At 46.1% G+C, this 17,706-nt stretch overlaps 1 protein-coding gene across 11 annotated transcripts in view; it reads right to left on the bottom strand.

The window, feature by feature from the left end:
- LOC147034931 (DNA (cytosine-5)-methyltransferase 3A-like) overlaps positions 1-17,706 on the bottom strand; it is a 516,888-nt gene that overhangs the window by 366,767 nt on the left and 132,415 nt on the right. For all 11 annotated transcript variants that reach the window (XM_085891359.1, XM_085891342.1, XM_085891335.1 and 8 more), the window contains one exon: positions 14,828-14,958. In XM_085891359.1, the coding sequence (XP_085747485.1) occupies positions 14,828-14,958 (131 nt within the window). The remainder of the gene's footprint in view (positions 1-14,827; positions 14,959-17,706) is intronic.

The raw sequence follows: 17,706 nt of genomic DNA, 5'->3' as shown, positions 1-17,706 counted from the left end.
TAACCCAAGTGGGTCCAGCGGCCCACAACGACAGCGAGGGGATGGATGGTGCGGAGGGGTACATCTCCTAATCTATCCTAACCATTTAACTGTTAAACTACCCCGGGGCTTTCAACAAGCGCCTCTCGCTTAAACTATTGGTTCTAACAACCCAGATTCCCGTCGCCTGTGTTGGTGTCCTTACAATTTCGGGCCTCGCCCCCCAATTTTCTCTCCGTGCCCTCACACGGTCTCCTGGCTGGGACACGTGGCTCCCTTTGGCAGGCACGACCCTCTGCCGATTCTCCCGCTATGGCACCCCCGGGCACTACACTGCCTCCGAGCCTACCAGCTCCCTAACACCGGGGAGTGCCCCCCATGGCACCTCCCCTGAAACGCACACGTGGCAGGCCGGCCTCCCGGGCCCCTTTCCGAGGGTCACCCGTGCCCACTACACTGCCCACGCGGCTAATGGCGCCCCGGGCCCCCGCACCAAGCAGGCGCACCCGTGCCCACTACTCTATCCCGGCCCCCCATGGGCCCTTGGCCTACCGCGGCCGACTAGCCTGGTGCCCGGGGTACCCACTCAGCGATACTCACCTTTCGCAGCCACGCTCCCAAGCCCGTCAACAGGGCTCCTGCACCCCTCCAAATGGGTCTCGAGCCTACTTTCCCACCAACAACAAAACAACCTCCATTTTTCAATTTGACTAACCCCGCTAACTCACTCTACACTGACCCCGGGGTCCCTTGGGTGGGAGTCACTCCTCCCCCCAATCACTCATCGCACCATGCATTCCCCATTCGCTCCACTCACACAGACCCGCTGGCCTCACTCACTCAACATGTACACGTACTCGCCTCACAACTCTTCAACACACTCACCGCTGAACTCTGCCATCCTTCTAACTACCTCCCCTAACTAACTCGTGCTCCCACGTCGTCCCTTATACTACAGCACGTTCCTTTTAACACTACGTAGCTAAACTACGTCCCCTCTACACACTCACAAGTCTGTCACGGTCTCCAAATCAATCATTTTATTTCCCAACCTAAATCTGGCTACAATCCCTCTAACTAATCCATTCCACGGACTCCATGAGGACTTACCCCTGCCCCATGGAGTCGGTCTAACTAAGCTAACCCTTCCCCCTAACTAGTTTCCATCCTGTGCCCAGGTAAGGGAGTCTTTCACCCCTTGCCCAGGAATCCTGTACACCCGAAAGTGAGGCTTGCTTTTCTCTTTTTTTTTTTCATGCGCAGCACCTGCGCGGCAACTCAGAGCTCGCGCACTTTGCACCTGCCCGTGACGTCATGCAGCTGCACGTGTTCCTCGTCCCTCCTTGGACGCGACCATCCGGCAGAGATGCCCCTCCTGCCGGATTCCAACCACACGTGCAGCCATGACGTCACCGTGCGCATAAAAAAAAACACAAGCCCCACGTTTCGAGGGGTTCCCCACGCGAACACATGTGCTTTGCCCGTTGGAGCTGAACACACACGATCGCGTGGAGAACCCGTCCGGTCCAAATCCATTTACCTGCCTAAACTTTGTCCGTCCGCGGGATCGGCAAATCCACCGCGTGCGTTTCCGGACCGGGACTTCACTCTCGCAAGCGAGCACGTGGCGGTCTCGTGCGTTGCACAGCACGAACCGCGTGCTCACTGCTGGGTGAACCCGGCACGGTCCTCGAAACAACTACAGCCGCTACTCGGCTTTCTCTCCTCTGTCGCCGTCTCCGTCGCCATTCGACCCACGCACACCTGCGTGTTACGACGCACACAGTCCACACCATCACATTCACACCGGGAGATGCGGCTGCGTGCTCCCGCATGCCAACCGACATCTCCCTCACATACCGCTCTCTCACACACACGGTCTCCCTTGCACACAACGACCTTGCACACGGCCGTTCACCCACGCGTGCCTCACAACTCACACAAACCATACTACTCACACACGCGGGGGCACTCAACCGCTGTGCCTCATCCACACTCCGTGCCTCATTCACACACGCGGGGGCACTCACCTGCGGTTCCTCACTCGCACTCCGTGCCTCATCCACACACGGCGTGCTGGGAAGCACGTACTCCGGCACCATCGCCACCACACCACTCACACACGGGGTCGCTTCCACACACGGTGCCGCACTCACACCTTGCACCACACACACAGGGACAACCACACTGGGGATTTGTGTCCCCACAAGGGTCTCCGGGGCCTCTACACCCCCCAAGCTCTCCGTGCACCCGTCCACAGCACTCGTCCCCTCAACCTCGCAAAGCACGACCGAACTCACCTGGTCGTGACTCGCCTCAAGGGGGCATACTCCCTCCCCTCGTTCCTGGAGGAGGCCATCCAGGTGCTCGCACCGGGTCCCAACACGCTCCGCGAGCTCACCCCCATTATCCTCCACTTCCTCCGTGTGTGTGTGTGCGTCACTTACCCCGTCTTCATCGTGTAGTCTTCCCTCTATCGTTCCCATCTCCCGTGTCTCTGCCAACTCTTCACCCTTTACCTCCCTTGTCTCAACTATTATTTCTGTTGTCGTCACCTCGTGTCTCGTCTCACACGTTTTGGTCTCCCCATTTAATTTTTCCCTTTCGGTCATCGTCACGACCCTCGCCCAACACGTTCCACGAATTATTTTTTCACCCGCCTCCACCGCGGGCCTGTCAGCCGTTGCACCCCCACCCAGCTCGTTTGCTCCCACACGTGGAGTCGCCATTTTTATCTCCCCGGTCACGGCCTTCATGCCCGCCTGCAGGCTTCGGCCCATGTTCTGCGTCTCACCCCGCAGCTTTTTCATTTCTTCTTTCATGTTTGTTTCCATTCCGTTCATTTTTGTATCCATCTTTTCGTTTATTTGTTGTGTATTCGCATCCATCGTCGTTTTCACTTCATTTGTATTTGTATCCATCTTTTCGTTCATGCCTTTCATTTCGTTCTTCATATTCGCATCCATTTTTTCGATCATTTTCGCATTCATCTTTTCGTTCATTGCCGCCAGCATGGTGAATAGCTGGGCCATGTTGGATGCACTCAGCTGAGCCGTTTCGGCAAGGGTTGGGGAAGGGTCTTGGTGGAGAGGGGGGGGGGAGGTGTCATACACCGCGGCCGCTGCCGCACCCACCTCAGGTTCTGGGTTCAGTTGGGCGAGTCCGTGTTCCTGCACAATCAACATTTCCTGCTCGGGGATTCCATCCTGGACCATGGATTCTACATTACTACACATATACATTTCTAATACCCCCGGCTCCCGCTCGCCTTGAGACGCCATCTTGCTTCTCGTGAAGGGTTAATTTCGCTCGCTCGTAATTTGGAGGGAATCGGGGGTCGCTTCTCTCACCCCTGGACCGATTCCCGTGAATTTAGCCGGAGACAGGAGAGCCCGTTTTCCTGTTCTCCGGTACCAGTGCCGCGAGGAGGGCGATGAGTTTATATCCCACTCCTGACACCAGTGTTGGGGTCTTCGCGCCCGCCGGCGTGCTGACGGCCACGTAACTCGAATCGCGGCACGTCGCCCACCGGACGGACAATCCAGTCGTGACCCTCTCGGACTAACGCCGGGAACCAGTCACGGGTGGACCTTTCGGTCTCACCGCGATCGAGCCAATCAGCCCCCGCGTGGGATAGGGTTGCTCGCCAAATTCGAACTACCTAAGTACCCACGCGGAGGGTAGACCGGGCGATCGCACCTCGCCGCAGGTCGACTTCGGACACGGGCCACTTAAGCGACCCGTTCCGTACTATCAGAATAACCGAGCGGTGTTATCGTCGACCTCGACGGTTCGATTAATTATCGGGCGTATTCAGCCCACTACCAACCCTTTACGTGAAGCAAGATGGGGATTCAATGGGGAAAAGACGAAGCGAAGCGGGAGAACAGTTCAACAATAAAGCACATTTATTCTCGGCACACGGGAAGCACACAAATACAATTCCACCAAATGCACACAAAAAAGAAAACACAATTCCATTTACACAAAAAGCAAACATAAAAGTGAAAACACAGTGCAGAGCTAATGCCGACTACCGAGCACACGGCAACACTTATACAATTCTACTTCACAGACGGCGCCGACAACACATACCCAAAACCAAGGAAAAGAAATACCCTCAAGAATGAGGTAGGCCTGGGGCCGAGTCCTGGTCGGGCCTACCCGTCTGGTGATGAGACGCGGAGCGGCGATGGCCCCGCAACCCGCGGGCCTCGTGGACAGTGCCTGGCAGGGGGTGGGAACGGGGCCCCCTTGGTCGCACTATCTCAGCGCGGGGGGGAAACAGGAGGGGGGTTGCTGATGCTCGGGGCATAGAGGATCTTTATTATGTGCGCGACGAGCGTCTCCACCTCGGCCAGGTCGCGCTGCCGGCCTCCCAGGGGTGCAGCTCCCTGCACGACGCGAGCACCCCCTCGTCCGCCCTCGCCGCCTCTCCACAGCTCGTCCCCTCCGTTCCGACTTCAACGCACACGACGAGCAGCTCCACCGCCCGCGAAGTCTTGACTCTCTGTTCCGACTCCTTCGCCTCGTTCCGACCTTTACTACTCCTTTGACTCCGACTCCCGTTCTGCTGACTCTCTCGTTCCCGTTCTGCTGACTCTTTCACTTCTTGCGACTCCTTCGTTCCGACTTTTACCACTCGTTCCGACCTTTACTACTCGTTCTGCTGACTCTTTCGCTCCGACTTTTACTACCCGTTCTGCTGACTCTTTCGCTCCGACTTTTACTACTCCTTTGACTGACGAACACCGTCCTTTTATCCCCCCCGTAACTTCGCCTTTGACCCCCTCCCTTTGACCTTTCACCTCGCTCCCCATTGGCCCGAGAAAAAGTGGGCGTGAAGGCTTTTTGATCCACAAATTTGCATATATCGATCGCCCTGGGGGCGGGGCCAATTCGCCCCTCGCTCACCGATTGGACGGCAAAAAGTGGGCGTGTGTCGTTTTGGATCCGTTTTTGAAGCAGAAAATCCGTGATTTTGTACACGCTGTTCAACGTGCGCCCTACACGAGTCCAGCATCGGTGCCCATGAGTGGCGCGAGATGACGGTGATGCGATGGTGGCGAGTTGCGACGGTAAAGGTCATGGCGGTTGTGGTGAAGCGGCGTTGTGGTTGGTGGTTGTTGTTGTGGTTGTGATGGTGGCGATTGGTCCAAAATAAAGATAGTAAAAGAAAAACGGCTATCCTGAAGAGTCGCAGCACGTATAAATGACATGTATTCCCACTAGACAACGGGTTTGGGCCTAACTACACATGCACTTACCGAGATACCTCACCTTAGGGACCTGAATGGTGGTTTGCGAATCTGGTAACCACAACAATATGTTTCACTGTGCATTCAATCTTCAACTTTTAACAACTGGCTGATCGACTTCCTGGAGATTGAGAGCACGTATGGCCTCGATGATGTCTGCCATCAAAATAAATGATTTGATGATATGATCCGGGCTGCCTCGTTTGAAAACATCAACACCCTCACCACTTTGCGACACCCAGCCAAAACAAATAAATAAACATGTGTTAGTTTCACATTATAGACAAATTGGAAGACTTTTGTTCTTCCACTACTTTTCATCTGAGTTGCATCTGCATTATGTCGACTGCCACTCATCTGTTCCCTATCCTGCTTGATCAGGTCATGCGATTTAATAAAGCAATCCATTTCGAGTCAGCATCACGAAGGCTAAGCTTTCTGCTCATGCTACGTCAAGTGTCCAATTTTTCTCTTACCTGTTGAGTAGCACCTGTGTCAAATGCAGAGTCTGTTACCCACTCCACCCGCCTGCCACGTCTTACACAAATAAAAGTTTTATGACATAAACATCACACGACAAAAGTCACACACTCAAAGGAAGAGAGTTGTATGCTAATGCTAAATCTTCCTCCAGTGAACTTCTTCAGATTGCACTGAGTAACCTCCTTAGTTTGTTTTGTTTACCGTGTATCCACTCAATCGTCGTTATTTTAGCCTTTGATCCTGCATTGTTAATTTCATATATAATGTTTGACATATTCTTTTTGTTAAGAGGTATTGAGGCTAAATGAAGACCATAATCACAAGAGTCAACAGATCAACAAACAAAACGAGGACAAAGGGACAACAGACTGATGCAGTGGAACCCAACGTGAGGAACTGCAGCAGAAGGTTTAGAAAAGGGTATCAATGGGTGCAGTAAAACCCAGTGGTGGAAATGTAACAGTGAAGTTGTGGTGGTGGGCAACAGACTTCAAATTTTGGGAAGAGCTACAAGACAACAGATCCAGGAATACAGTTCCATAGGCGATAAAAGATGGGTATAAAAGAATGGAGGTGAATGCTGTTTACACTTCTGGAGGGTAACAAGGAAAGGGTTTCTGGTGGGCAGCAGACTTGAAATCTTTCTCGAAAAGACACAATTTTGTTTTTCACAGTAAATTAAAAGAGCTTGTAGAGATAGTATTAAAGGATAAAGGTATGACAACAGGATGGACAAATTAAAAAAGGAAAATTGGAACTTAAAGCAACGACAAATTGATTGACAGATGAGCGAGGAGTGTGTTTGCGACAAATGTATAACTTTGCTGGTAAGAGTTAACATATTTAATTTGCAGTAAGTGATTCAACAAGTCATGATTTAGAGCATGAAGAGTTGAAAATGAATCGAGGGAATGATGCATAACTTCAGGACTGCTTGCTGGTGGACGTTAAATAATTCCATGCATGGCGTCTTTTACAAAAGCGTGTGCGAGTTATCGCTTGCATCATGAAATACAAATCTCAAATTCGTGTTTTGACATACCTGTGTTTGTCTGGTGTGTCTGTCTGTGTGCGTGTGCGTGTGCGTGTGCGTGTGTGTGTGCGTGTGTGCGCGCGCGCGCGTGCGTGCGTGCGTGCGTGCGTGCGTGTGTGTGCGCAAGAGCAATGCATGCACCACAGTGATGATGCAATGTGAATTTGAAATCTATTCCTGGTCTAATATTCCCCATTCACCAAATGAATAAAAATAATAATGGAGGAGTATTTGAGATCAAGCCATCTGTAAGAGCATCTGCAATGTTTGAACTGATGTGGGGAAGATAGCCTCATGATGTGATTATTTTTTATTGAAAGGTAAATCATAATTAAAACGTTTGTGATGGGTTCAGACTTACCTTTGAGAGGCATATAAAGAGGGTTTCATGACACAAGGCATGAACTTCAGTGATGTGACACAACAGACATGGAATATTCAACAGCAATCGTGAGTATATGAAATAATCCAACACACAATAACAGATAGAATCCTTACAAAGCCAGTTGAAATGCAATCTTCTGGGAATGGCCTTTCCTGCCTTTAATTAAGCCTCGACTTGAAGACGAGGAGAGGAAAACTGGCATACTGGTCATGGTGCTAAATCAATTGAAGAAGTTTTGCTCACGCCCAAGCACCATGAAAATTGTCATCGAACAGCTTGGCATGTCGGCCGCTGTCTGGCGTCGTGTGGAATCTGAACCATGTTAATAGACGAAGCCGATGAAGCATGCAGCAGCAAAGGAAGATGTGCAATCCCTCATCAGGATATGTGTATATATATACATATATATATACATATATATATATATATATATAGTAACCCAGCTGAGGTGTCGCCCTGAAGGCACCAAAATAGTACTCCAGTAGTACTATAAAAAGCACACGTCCGTGTCCGTCTGTCTCTGTCTCTGTCTCTGTCTCTGTCTCTGTCTCTGTCTCTGTCTCTGTCTGTCTCTCTCTCTCTCTCTCTCTCTCTCTCTCTCTCTCTCTCTCTCTCTCTCTCTCTCTCTCTCTCTCTCTCTCTCTCTCTCTCTCTCTCTCTCTCTCTCTCTCTCTCTCTCTCTCTCTCTCTCTCTCTCTCTCTCTCTCTCTCTCTCTCTCTCTCTCTCTCTCTCTCTCTCTCTCTCTCTCTCTCTCTCTCTCTCTCTCTCTCTCTCTCTCTCTCTCTCTCTCTCTCTCTCTCTCTCTCTCTCTCTCTCTCTCTCTCTCTCTCTCTCTCTCTCTCTCTCTCTCTCTGACTCTCAGCTCCCAGTCCTGATCCTTCTTCTTCTTCTCTCTTCTATTTCCACTTGTACTCTGTAGTATCATCCTCCGGTGGCAATCTGTGGCATTACATGTTTTTAAACAACCATGAATTGGAATGACAACGTTATTCCAATGACTTTTATACAGAATGTAAGGCTCATGCAAGAGCTGTCACAAAAAAATCCTGGATACAGATGCAGACAGAGACATAAAACAACACTGGACATGACTTTATAAACATCAGACAAACACAGTCGTTCACCTTGGATGAAGTGATGCAACTTCCTTGGTTTGTGCTGGGTGCTTGCAACATCATGTCAGAAGAACATCTTTCTCTCAGCAATCAGCAGAGCAAGAATAAATGAATCCCTCAACCCCCTACCCTCACCCACCCACCATGGGATGCCAACCCATGGGGTTTGTCTGTGCTCTATTCTCTAAAATCGAAATGCTGAGCATCAAGCAAGGAAGCAGCTTGTCCCATTTCAAAGTATTTTGTGTGACTCAGCCAATGTCACAATTGAACGACTGACCTCCCAGACTCGGTTAATATTTTCTTCCACTTCCTCAAGGGACATCTGAGCAACATGAGCTCATCATATCTCTTGTGGAATCACTTTTAACTTTTCAAATTAAATAACAATCACAGTGCTAGTTTAATTTTATATACACTTCATTCATGGCACAGAACACTCCATTATTCATTGCAATTTAAAAACACTTCAATAGGAATGGTTTCTTTAAATTTTTGGAGATACGTTGTTGTGCCGGTTACCATAAGGTGATCCTCTTGATATCCAATGATGTAAGGAATATAATCTACATCTGTAACTTTCTTAATTCAGTAAAACTTAACCACTCATTGGCATTGAAATAAAGCATCCACTGATCCACTCAGAGTCCAGGAAGTCAGTTGTTCGATTCGTACCCTGCCTGAGTCACACCAGACATCAAAAATTCTACTTTCTGCTGACTTGATTTCCGCTCAGAATTTAGAGGATAGAGCACGATGAAACTTCACGGGTTGGCTTCCTTTGGAGGGGTGGAAATTTCTCTCGAAAACTGTCCAGCTGGCTGTGGAGAGAAAAGCGCCGCCACAAGATGGCACCATCGGCACTACGTGGCATCCCAGTGTGTTCTTGAGAAGTCCTTTCTCCCAAAGTGAAGGGCTATATTTGTTGCTCCCAAAGTGAAGGTTGCTGTTTTGGGCCACTACATCCACACGTGGGTCAGTTTAAGGTGTAATGGAGACCTACCAGGTCTCAAAGTAACCACCCCAGTTTCCACGTGTATTTATGTGCATGACTGCTCTTCCGTTAGTCTGAGAAAGTAATGTAGGAAAAAAATATATATATATATATATATATATATATATATATATATATATATATATATATATATATATATATATATATATATATCTTGCAGGCCTCCAATGGGATTAGGTCATCTACAAATGAGTTTTCAGAATGTATGCTTTGTGCTGTTAATGCCAGCTATAAATCAATGGTTTCAACAATGTGATGAAACATAGTTAATTGAAAGAAAAAATATATAAAATAAACATTCATTGTAGCAATCACAGATATCAAAAACATGTGGAAAATTTGAATGCACAATCACAGCAGAAATCAATCTCTCGTCGGAACCTCTACAAAAACCAAAGGAAATTAACTCGGAAGGAACAGTCCAAGAACTTTGTAAAATGTATGAGAAATTTCTAAACCCATTACACTTATAATGCATGAGTGTTTCACCTATCTTATAGAGTACAAAATATATATTTGGTTTTCTTGTTAAATATTTAGCCAGCGAGCTTTTAAACAACTCCCTCTCGACCCCCAAGAGGCCTGCTGCCAAAAGCATTATTCTTCCTTGATAACAAAACATTCTGCTGATACAACTAGTCCTCTTGTTCATGGCTCAAAAAGGCAGCTCATGATATACCATTAGCAGTGACTCCAAGAATTCATTGTGCGTATTTCCACTGTTTTTAATGGCCCCAGAGGGTGAGTCGTTTAATCAGCTTGCACACAAGTTGGAACAATAATTATAATTAGGCAATCAATATCAAATAAATAATGTTGATTTTGCTGCTGCAATGGTTATGATTTGTACTGGTTGTTACTACAAGCATAGGCCTTTTTAGATGCCATCGTGCGAACATTATCTTGCCTAAATACAGTATATGTCACAGGGAACACAAATTTAGCTATCCCATCTACATTCATTTGAAAAGAAATTGTAGATCAACTTAATTGGGTATGTTAAGTGTCCGAAACAATAGAATGTGGGGAAGTGATGGGACAAATGGACTCCTCCTGGAATGCAATGATGCATATACTTTATACATATATGTATGTATCTTTGGATTGTATATTATATTCCAAACTATCAAATGTATAAGGTACACATAATGTAGGTTCATTGAGAAGTGAGGTTTGTAATCAGTTTTTAAAAAACGAGTTGGTTCAACATTCAATGACATTTCACAAATAATTAGTTTTCAGATGAAATATCTGCTCTGCTTGACAGATGACCTTGACACTTTAGAAGAAAAATCAACTTCCTCATGTGAGTGGATAACAAAAATGTGGTCAAAAAAAGAGCTGGGTGTAAGACAAACACACACACGAACACACACACACACACACACACACACACACACACACACACATACACACACACACACACACACACACACACACACACACACACACACACACACACACACTCATCAGGGACTGATGGGATTGAAAAACATGCCAAATAAGACCGCGCACGGTGTCCTGCATTTCGTCATGCATTTTGCAGCGTGGCCTGGGCCTATGGCTTTGATGATGCCCGGAGTTGTGCTGATCGACATGTGTTTGGGACACGGCCTCGCCCGCCGTGTAGCCTGGAGAGCTTTATCAAATCCATCAAATTGTGGGTGGGACCGAGCTTTGGTAGAATTGAGGACTATGCTAATAAAACGGCTTTGGTGAGGATGAGGTGTTTAGGACGCGGCTTAGTCATGCAGCATAGTGCACTTTGTCGACTCCTTTAGCTTGGTGTGCTTTGTCCCTCCCACCAAGGACTCCCCCCTTTTGGCGACTACCTCGTGCCGTGGATGGATGGGACTGAATTTTGGTGGGACCGCGTGTGGATATGGCAACTGGAAGCAGCAATGTGCAGTGTCTCGGCGAGCGGGTATGTCTCTGGTTGAGATCTGGTGAACCACTGGAGGTGAAGGGAGAAACGGAACACAAATGAGGAGATGGCTCGATCCATGAGTCATAGTTCCTTGCTGGGTTGGAGATGGGTGCTTCGTGACCAGGGATAGCTCCGTTCAAACTTTTAGCACGCACACACGCACACACGCACGCACGCAAGCACACACACACGGAGGGGGATACTTTTGAGACCTGGGAGGACTCCACTCTACCTTCTGAAATATGTATATGGAGATAACATCCAATGACACACACACACACACACACACACACACACACACACACACACACACACACACACACACACACACACACACACACAGCTTGGGTGAGTTTTTGGATGGACACTTCTTGTTTACAATTCTTTGCTCAGCATGAATGGAATTAATATTTTAAAATATGGGCAATACCCCTGGGCGCTCACCTGGTAGTGGCTGGATAAGAAAACCAGGGAACCACTGGCAGGCGTGGATGACCCACAAAATATGTAATGGAGAAGAAAGTAAATACATTTGGATTTTTTTTTAATGTCAAGAACAACTTTGGTACATCAAGGTTGGCAAATGTTGTGGTCAAGTTTCATCAGAATTGTTTGTGCAGTTTCTGAGAAGAAAGCAAACACATATTTTGGGGGGCAACCCCCCCTCCCCCACCAGGAAAACCCCTCCCATTAATTAAGAACTCGCTAACACGAACACTGAACTAGTCAAACACAACTAGTAATAACAGAAATCTCAGTGCACAAGGGCATCAAGTTAGAAAAATAAAATAAAAAATCTTCAATGGCCTCATTTCATTGAACAGGATTAAATCTGCCTGCTCTGTCCACCTCCGCAACATGCGGCAGGATAAGGCGCAGTATTCACGTACCATACTGTACAAGGTCAGTTGTTTATAGATGGCATACGTCGAGAGAAGCACAGACAAAACCCTTCCAATTTCCCACAATAAACACTAAAACACAACTATAATTAGTTTGCTTCCAGCATGTGATGGTTCGCTACTTCACTGCTCGTCCTGAATCAATGCTTGGCAGGGAAGGACGTTAGCCTGCAAAAAAAAAAAAAAAATCTGACAACCTTTTTGCCAAAGTGAAATCTCCCAAGGTTAGGTCCGAAACTGCAGAATGTGCGTTTCCTCAGTGAATCTTTGCCTTCTTTGACATTCAAACTGGTAGATTTCCTCGGGAGACAGGTAAGGACAACTAACTGGCAGTGTATCTGTAATTGACAGCCTCAATGATGGTGATTCAGTCATCGGTTCTTGCTATTTTTGACTGTGGCTTGCTGGGATAGAATTAATCAAGGAAGCACCAGGTGGCAGGCTGCCTTAACCACGCATGGCCTCACTGTGCTAACGGTTCTGAGTAACCAATACTATTTTTGGAATATTAATCACTGCTCTCAGCAGATATGCATCTTTTCCAGTATTTTCTCTTGGCCTTCGTGGGGCTCTCGGTGTCATGGAGCAAACTTACTGTACTGCAGACATTCCGTTGGCTTCCCATCCATCTGGATTTTCCGGGTGGGCTTTGGGAACGTTTGTGTAATTGAGTATGACATCACTCAGACAGAAATTAAAAAGGTATTGGCAGGTTACCCCACTCCCCCTGCATCCAACCACTACCCTCCCCCATTTTACATCACACAGTTGGAATTTTTCCACCCACCCGCACACCATATTTTCTGTGGTCTATTTGCCTGCCTGCTGTATATTTTACGAGAAAAGCATCAGTCACTACCTGTGTGATCATTTGGTAGCTGTACAACTCAATGTTTATCATGTAAAAACAGTATTATCTGGTATTTGTAAAGCATGTGAAAAAAGAAAACATCAATATTTCAATTAATTTAACTTTGTGAAACTTGGAATTAAAAAAAAATATGAAATATTCATCATTTATATTCAACTTGTGTAAAAATAGCCAATTTTTACTGGACACCCTACCCCACCCTCCTTCACCGTAACCCACACACAGCGCCTCCAACCCAGCTCACATCCCCCTTACAACCACCTTCCTGAAAACTTATTCTCGCCACCCTTCTTCACCATAACCCTTTTGCAAACCTCATGAAAAAATTATTCAAAGCCCTTACTAAAAACTTATTCACTAACATCATAAAGGATTCAGCCTTCACTTAAATAATCGCTATTTCATTTCGTTCTGTGTATACAGAAATGAAAGCAACTTGAAGTGTCATATTCTTCCTCTTTCTCTTCTTTAACATTCTCATTCTATTGGACTCTTGAGCAACGACTTGAATGGGGTCACTACCATGGTGCCCACAATCAGTTGTGAACCTTTTCCCAAGTGGATGATATAGCATGTGTAGTTACTCTATCACAGGACGCGGCTGAAGCAGATGTCAACTACGGCAGGATCATAGAATTTGGAGATCGCCAATGGCTTTATCCTTATAAATGATTCCAAGAGGGATATTTAATGTCCACAAGTGAATGCTGCAGACAGCCAGTTTAATGTCTCCTCCAAAGCGAAACATATTCATCAATGTAACACAAATCCATGTAGATGTCACTAATATCAGTCAAGCGGGAGTAAACAAAAATGGAGAAGCAGAGAGATTGAGTGACAGACAGAGAGAGAGAGAGAGAGAGAGAGAGAGAGAGAGAGAGAGAGAGAGAGAGAGAGAGAGAGAGAGAGAAAGAGAGAGAGAGAGAGAGAGAGAGAGAGAGAGAGAGAGAGAGAGAGAGAGAGAGAGAGAGAGAGAGAGAGAGAGAGAGAGAGAGAGAGAGAGAGAGAGAGACAGAGAGAGAGAGTGAGAGAGAGAGAGAGAGAGAGAGAGAGAGAGAGAGAGAGAGAGAGAGAGAGAGAGAGAGAGAGAGAGAGAGAGAGAGAGAGAGAGAGAGAGAGAGAGAAAATCAATGCATAAACAAACAAAATTGGTCGACACTGGGGACAGTTTGTCACTTTTTTATGATTGAAACTTACATACAGTCGCCACGTGCATTGGAGTCACGTGGTAGTGATTCAATGGGTTTGAAAAGAGCACAGGTTGGCCACAAATGAATTGCACGCGTATCCGAGGATAAGAATATTAGAGGATTATTTTTAGTAAATAGTATTTCTCTGTTGCTCTCTTTTTTAACTTTGAAGGTGCAAAAACGAGATGATAAATATCTTTACAATTTTGCCAGGATGACGGGGATAACTCGCGTACTCTTCACAAAAGATACAGTGGGACACTTTTCATACACCAAATAATGCAAGCAGAGAAGGCACTAAGTTCAACGTCAATTTTAGGTCTGGTGTACTTTGATGCAACATTATTCTAACCAAGCACTGATCTGACAGTTTCTAGTAGGTTCAGGAATATAAGCAAAACAAGACAGCTCCAAGGTATATTCGCGACCTACGCACCATCATGTCCCACCGATATATCACCTGAACAATGACACTTAGTTCATATCTTTTTATTTGTTCGCAGTCGAATAACTTTGACTCATCAAAACAATACCTTGCAGATCCATTATATTAAAGAGGGGATCACAGCGATAACCACTAGTCTTGTTTAACAGCACGTGGTTTTCAACATGTGGAGTACGGGCATCGATATTGAGAAAAGAAAAGAAAACACAAAGAAAATGCTCACCATCGTGGTGGAGGGCAAACTTGTGGGTCTCTTCTTCGAAGGACGACCTCTGCGACGTGGCCCAGTTGGAGGATCGGAGTGCGTTTCAGATTGTGATGCTTCTGTGCTCCACTCCCCGTCCTCGTCACCATCTACAATCATCGGCGGAGAGTGTGGCGTATAGGCAGTGGTCAGTAAAGATGATGACAAAATCCCGTCATGGCACAGCAACTACAATCTGAGTCAACGGTGTGACTGACGTGCCATGAGCATTGGGGGATTTTTTTCTTTATGTTTCCCGCTGCCTGTGACTCAGTGCTTTTTTCATTCTTGTTTGGTGTGGGCCAGATGGTAGCCCTCACCAGGAACAACCTTAATGATAAGGGAGGCCCATTAATTTTTGAAAGATCACATAAAGTGGATGTTGCACAGGAAGAAACATAATAAATGTGAACCTGGGTGATATAGAATTCAAACAAGCTAAGAAAAGGCTCACTCAAACCTCCAACTTGCATTGTATAGTAGTGCTCTTTTTTTAAACAGTAAAACTTTATTATGTGGTCAAAAGTTAGTGATTCTTATCTTAGAACTTCAGACAAAAACACAGTTCAGCATTTTTTTATTTTAAAAGGGGAAATCTACATATTATGCATTCAAATGGAAGGTTGGGGTTGGGTGGGGGGGGTGTACATTTAGACAAACTATTTTGAGAAAAGGAAGTGAAATAGAGACGATAGAAAATCAAAGTGAAAGGAGGTTGAAAGAGGAAGGAAGGAAAGATCGAAGGCTCAATTTGAGGGGTGAGCCTTATCGTGTGGATTATCTCCCGATAAGCATCAATCTGTCTAACCAGCGTCTGAGTTTTCGGTGGGCTCGTCCACTTTTTTGTTGAAGTTTCCTGATGTAGTTAGTAAAAAATAATTCCCCTTAATTTGTACATAACACTTAAACGTCCCATGAACCTTGGTTCTCAGCTGTCTTATTTTGTCACTTTTCAGTGATATCGCCGAAGGCTCACGGAGATGCGTGTAAATGGCTGTAGAGTGTATACATACAGGACATGGACGTAAGGAGAAATCATCGTGCAAGGCCATTGGTTAGTGGATAAAGATAACACAGTAAATGAGGTTTAAACATGGGATTCCTCGAATTTTAACACGAGGAGAAAATCAAGAGTATATGAAATACGGCCAACCCAATCTTCATTCAAAATCTTCACTTACTAAAAACAGGGACCCCATGATAGGGTTTATATGATATTTTGAGAACAAAAGCCAGCAAGTAGTTGGTTATCTATGCTACTTCCTGACCGCCAGAAGTAACCATCCAAACAAAATATGTCCGAGTGTGGCATGCTGCGGATTTCCCTTCAACCGTGGACTTTCTTGCTTGAAATTAGCATTCGTAGTCAGGGAGAAATTAATCCAAAACAGAAAATGTATACTCCAAGTTTAATGCACACCTAATGGTCTCTCCCATGTCTACCTCTGATCGTTACTACACCCGATGAGACCCTGTCTCCCATTGCGCCTCCAACTCCTCACTTCCTGCTGTGGTGTACGTATCCATGTGTTCTTATCCTACTGTTTCCTGTTCGATCCCTTTTTATCTGTCAATCTTTTGCCTCCTGGTATCCACTCTTTCATGTACTTCAACATCTCGATGAACAAACCCACCACAATAGTTTAGCTTCAGGATTGAGCCCAAAGACGACAAATTACCACTCTCCTGAATTATCATCATCATTCCATTTAACACTGTCAGGACAGAAAGAAAATTACCACGATTCAAAGAAACTGCTATAAAACTTGCAGTTAGACGAAGACTGATAATGTTAAATTGATAAAACCATCAAGTGTGTGTAACCCTTACAATGTCAGAAATAAACTTCACCAACACAACACACTGGGGCCCTTGGCATCAGAGCGTGAAGAGCAGCAATGGAAACCCGGCAACATACGGTGAAAAAAACCACGGGTTTCACGTGGGTTGCCTTGTGACCTAGTTAAAGCACTCATTGTCATGCTAATTTATAGAAGTCTTACAAAACAACTGCAAAAATGAAAAATGAATTCATAATCGTCACGAAAGTTGTGGAATTGTTGCAATCTTTGGTGTGACCCATTGAGTGGCTTTGTGATATAATGGCTGACCTCCCTCCTTACTTTATGGGATGAAAGTGGACTTCTGAAGGGAAAATTGGCATGGCCCAGTTGATCTTCCTGGTTTTGAACTGGCTCAACTATCTCATCACCCAATGCCAAAGTCAATTGAGCTCCTCCTCCAGCTCCTTCGTGTGCAGCACAAGGCTGTGGGTAGCATCATTGGCTGGGGACGCAACTGTACACTGGTACAACTGATGCGACGCCCCTGTTACCAGTACACTGGTACTCATTTTGCCGACCTCAGAAGAATGACAGGATGAGTCTACCCTACCTAGTGTTAATTCAACAGCCCGACAGGTGCTTGAACTCAAGACCCCAGGATCTTCAGCTAAGCACCTTAACCGTGAAAGCAACACCAGGCCTGCCAATTGAGCTCTCCCCAGCGGATGAACAATTTTCCAGGTATTAATTTTCAATGTTACATACAAACATTTTTCAACAAAAATATTCTCAGCAATGAGGAGAGGTCAGAAGGTTTTTTTCCCCATCCGTGAAATAACAGTGAAACATGGCACACATGCCAGTCGTTTTTCTCTTGAGTTCCCAGCCACTGTCACATGATTACCCGGTAGTGGGTGTTGTTTCTGATGCCACTGGAAAAGAAGTCATGTTTTGGCTCGGAGAAATTTTGAAGGAAAAGGAAAAACGTTTTTCTTCCGCTTGCATTTCATCACAAGTGTGGCCACATTTAAATTGTTCTACCGAGGTCTTGAGGGTGATGAAAGTTTGGAAAAC

The sequence above is a fragment of the Eptatretus burgeri genome, chromosome 1, assembly GCF_056783735.1.
Source record: "Eptatretus burgeri isolate ZD-2024b chromosome 1, Ebu_testis_v1, whole genome shotgun sequence".
Lineage (NCBI taxonomy): Eukaryota > Metazoa > Chordata > Myxini > Myxiniformes > Myxinidae > Eptatretus > Eptatretus burgeri.
The sequence above is the reverse complement of the archived record's forward strand: the minus strand, read 5'-3'. Positions and strand labels throughout refer to the sequence as shown.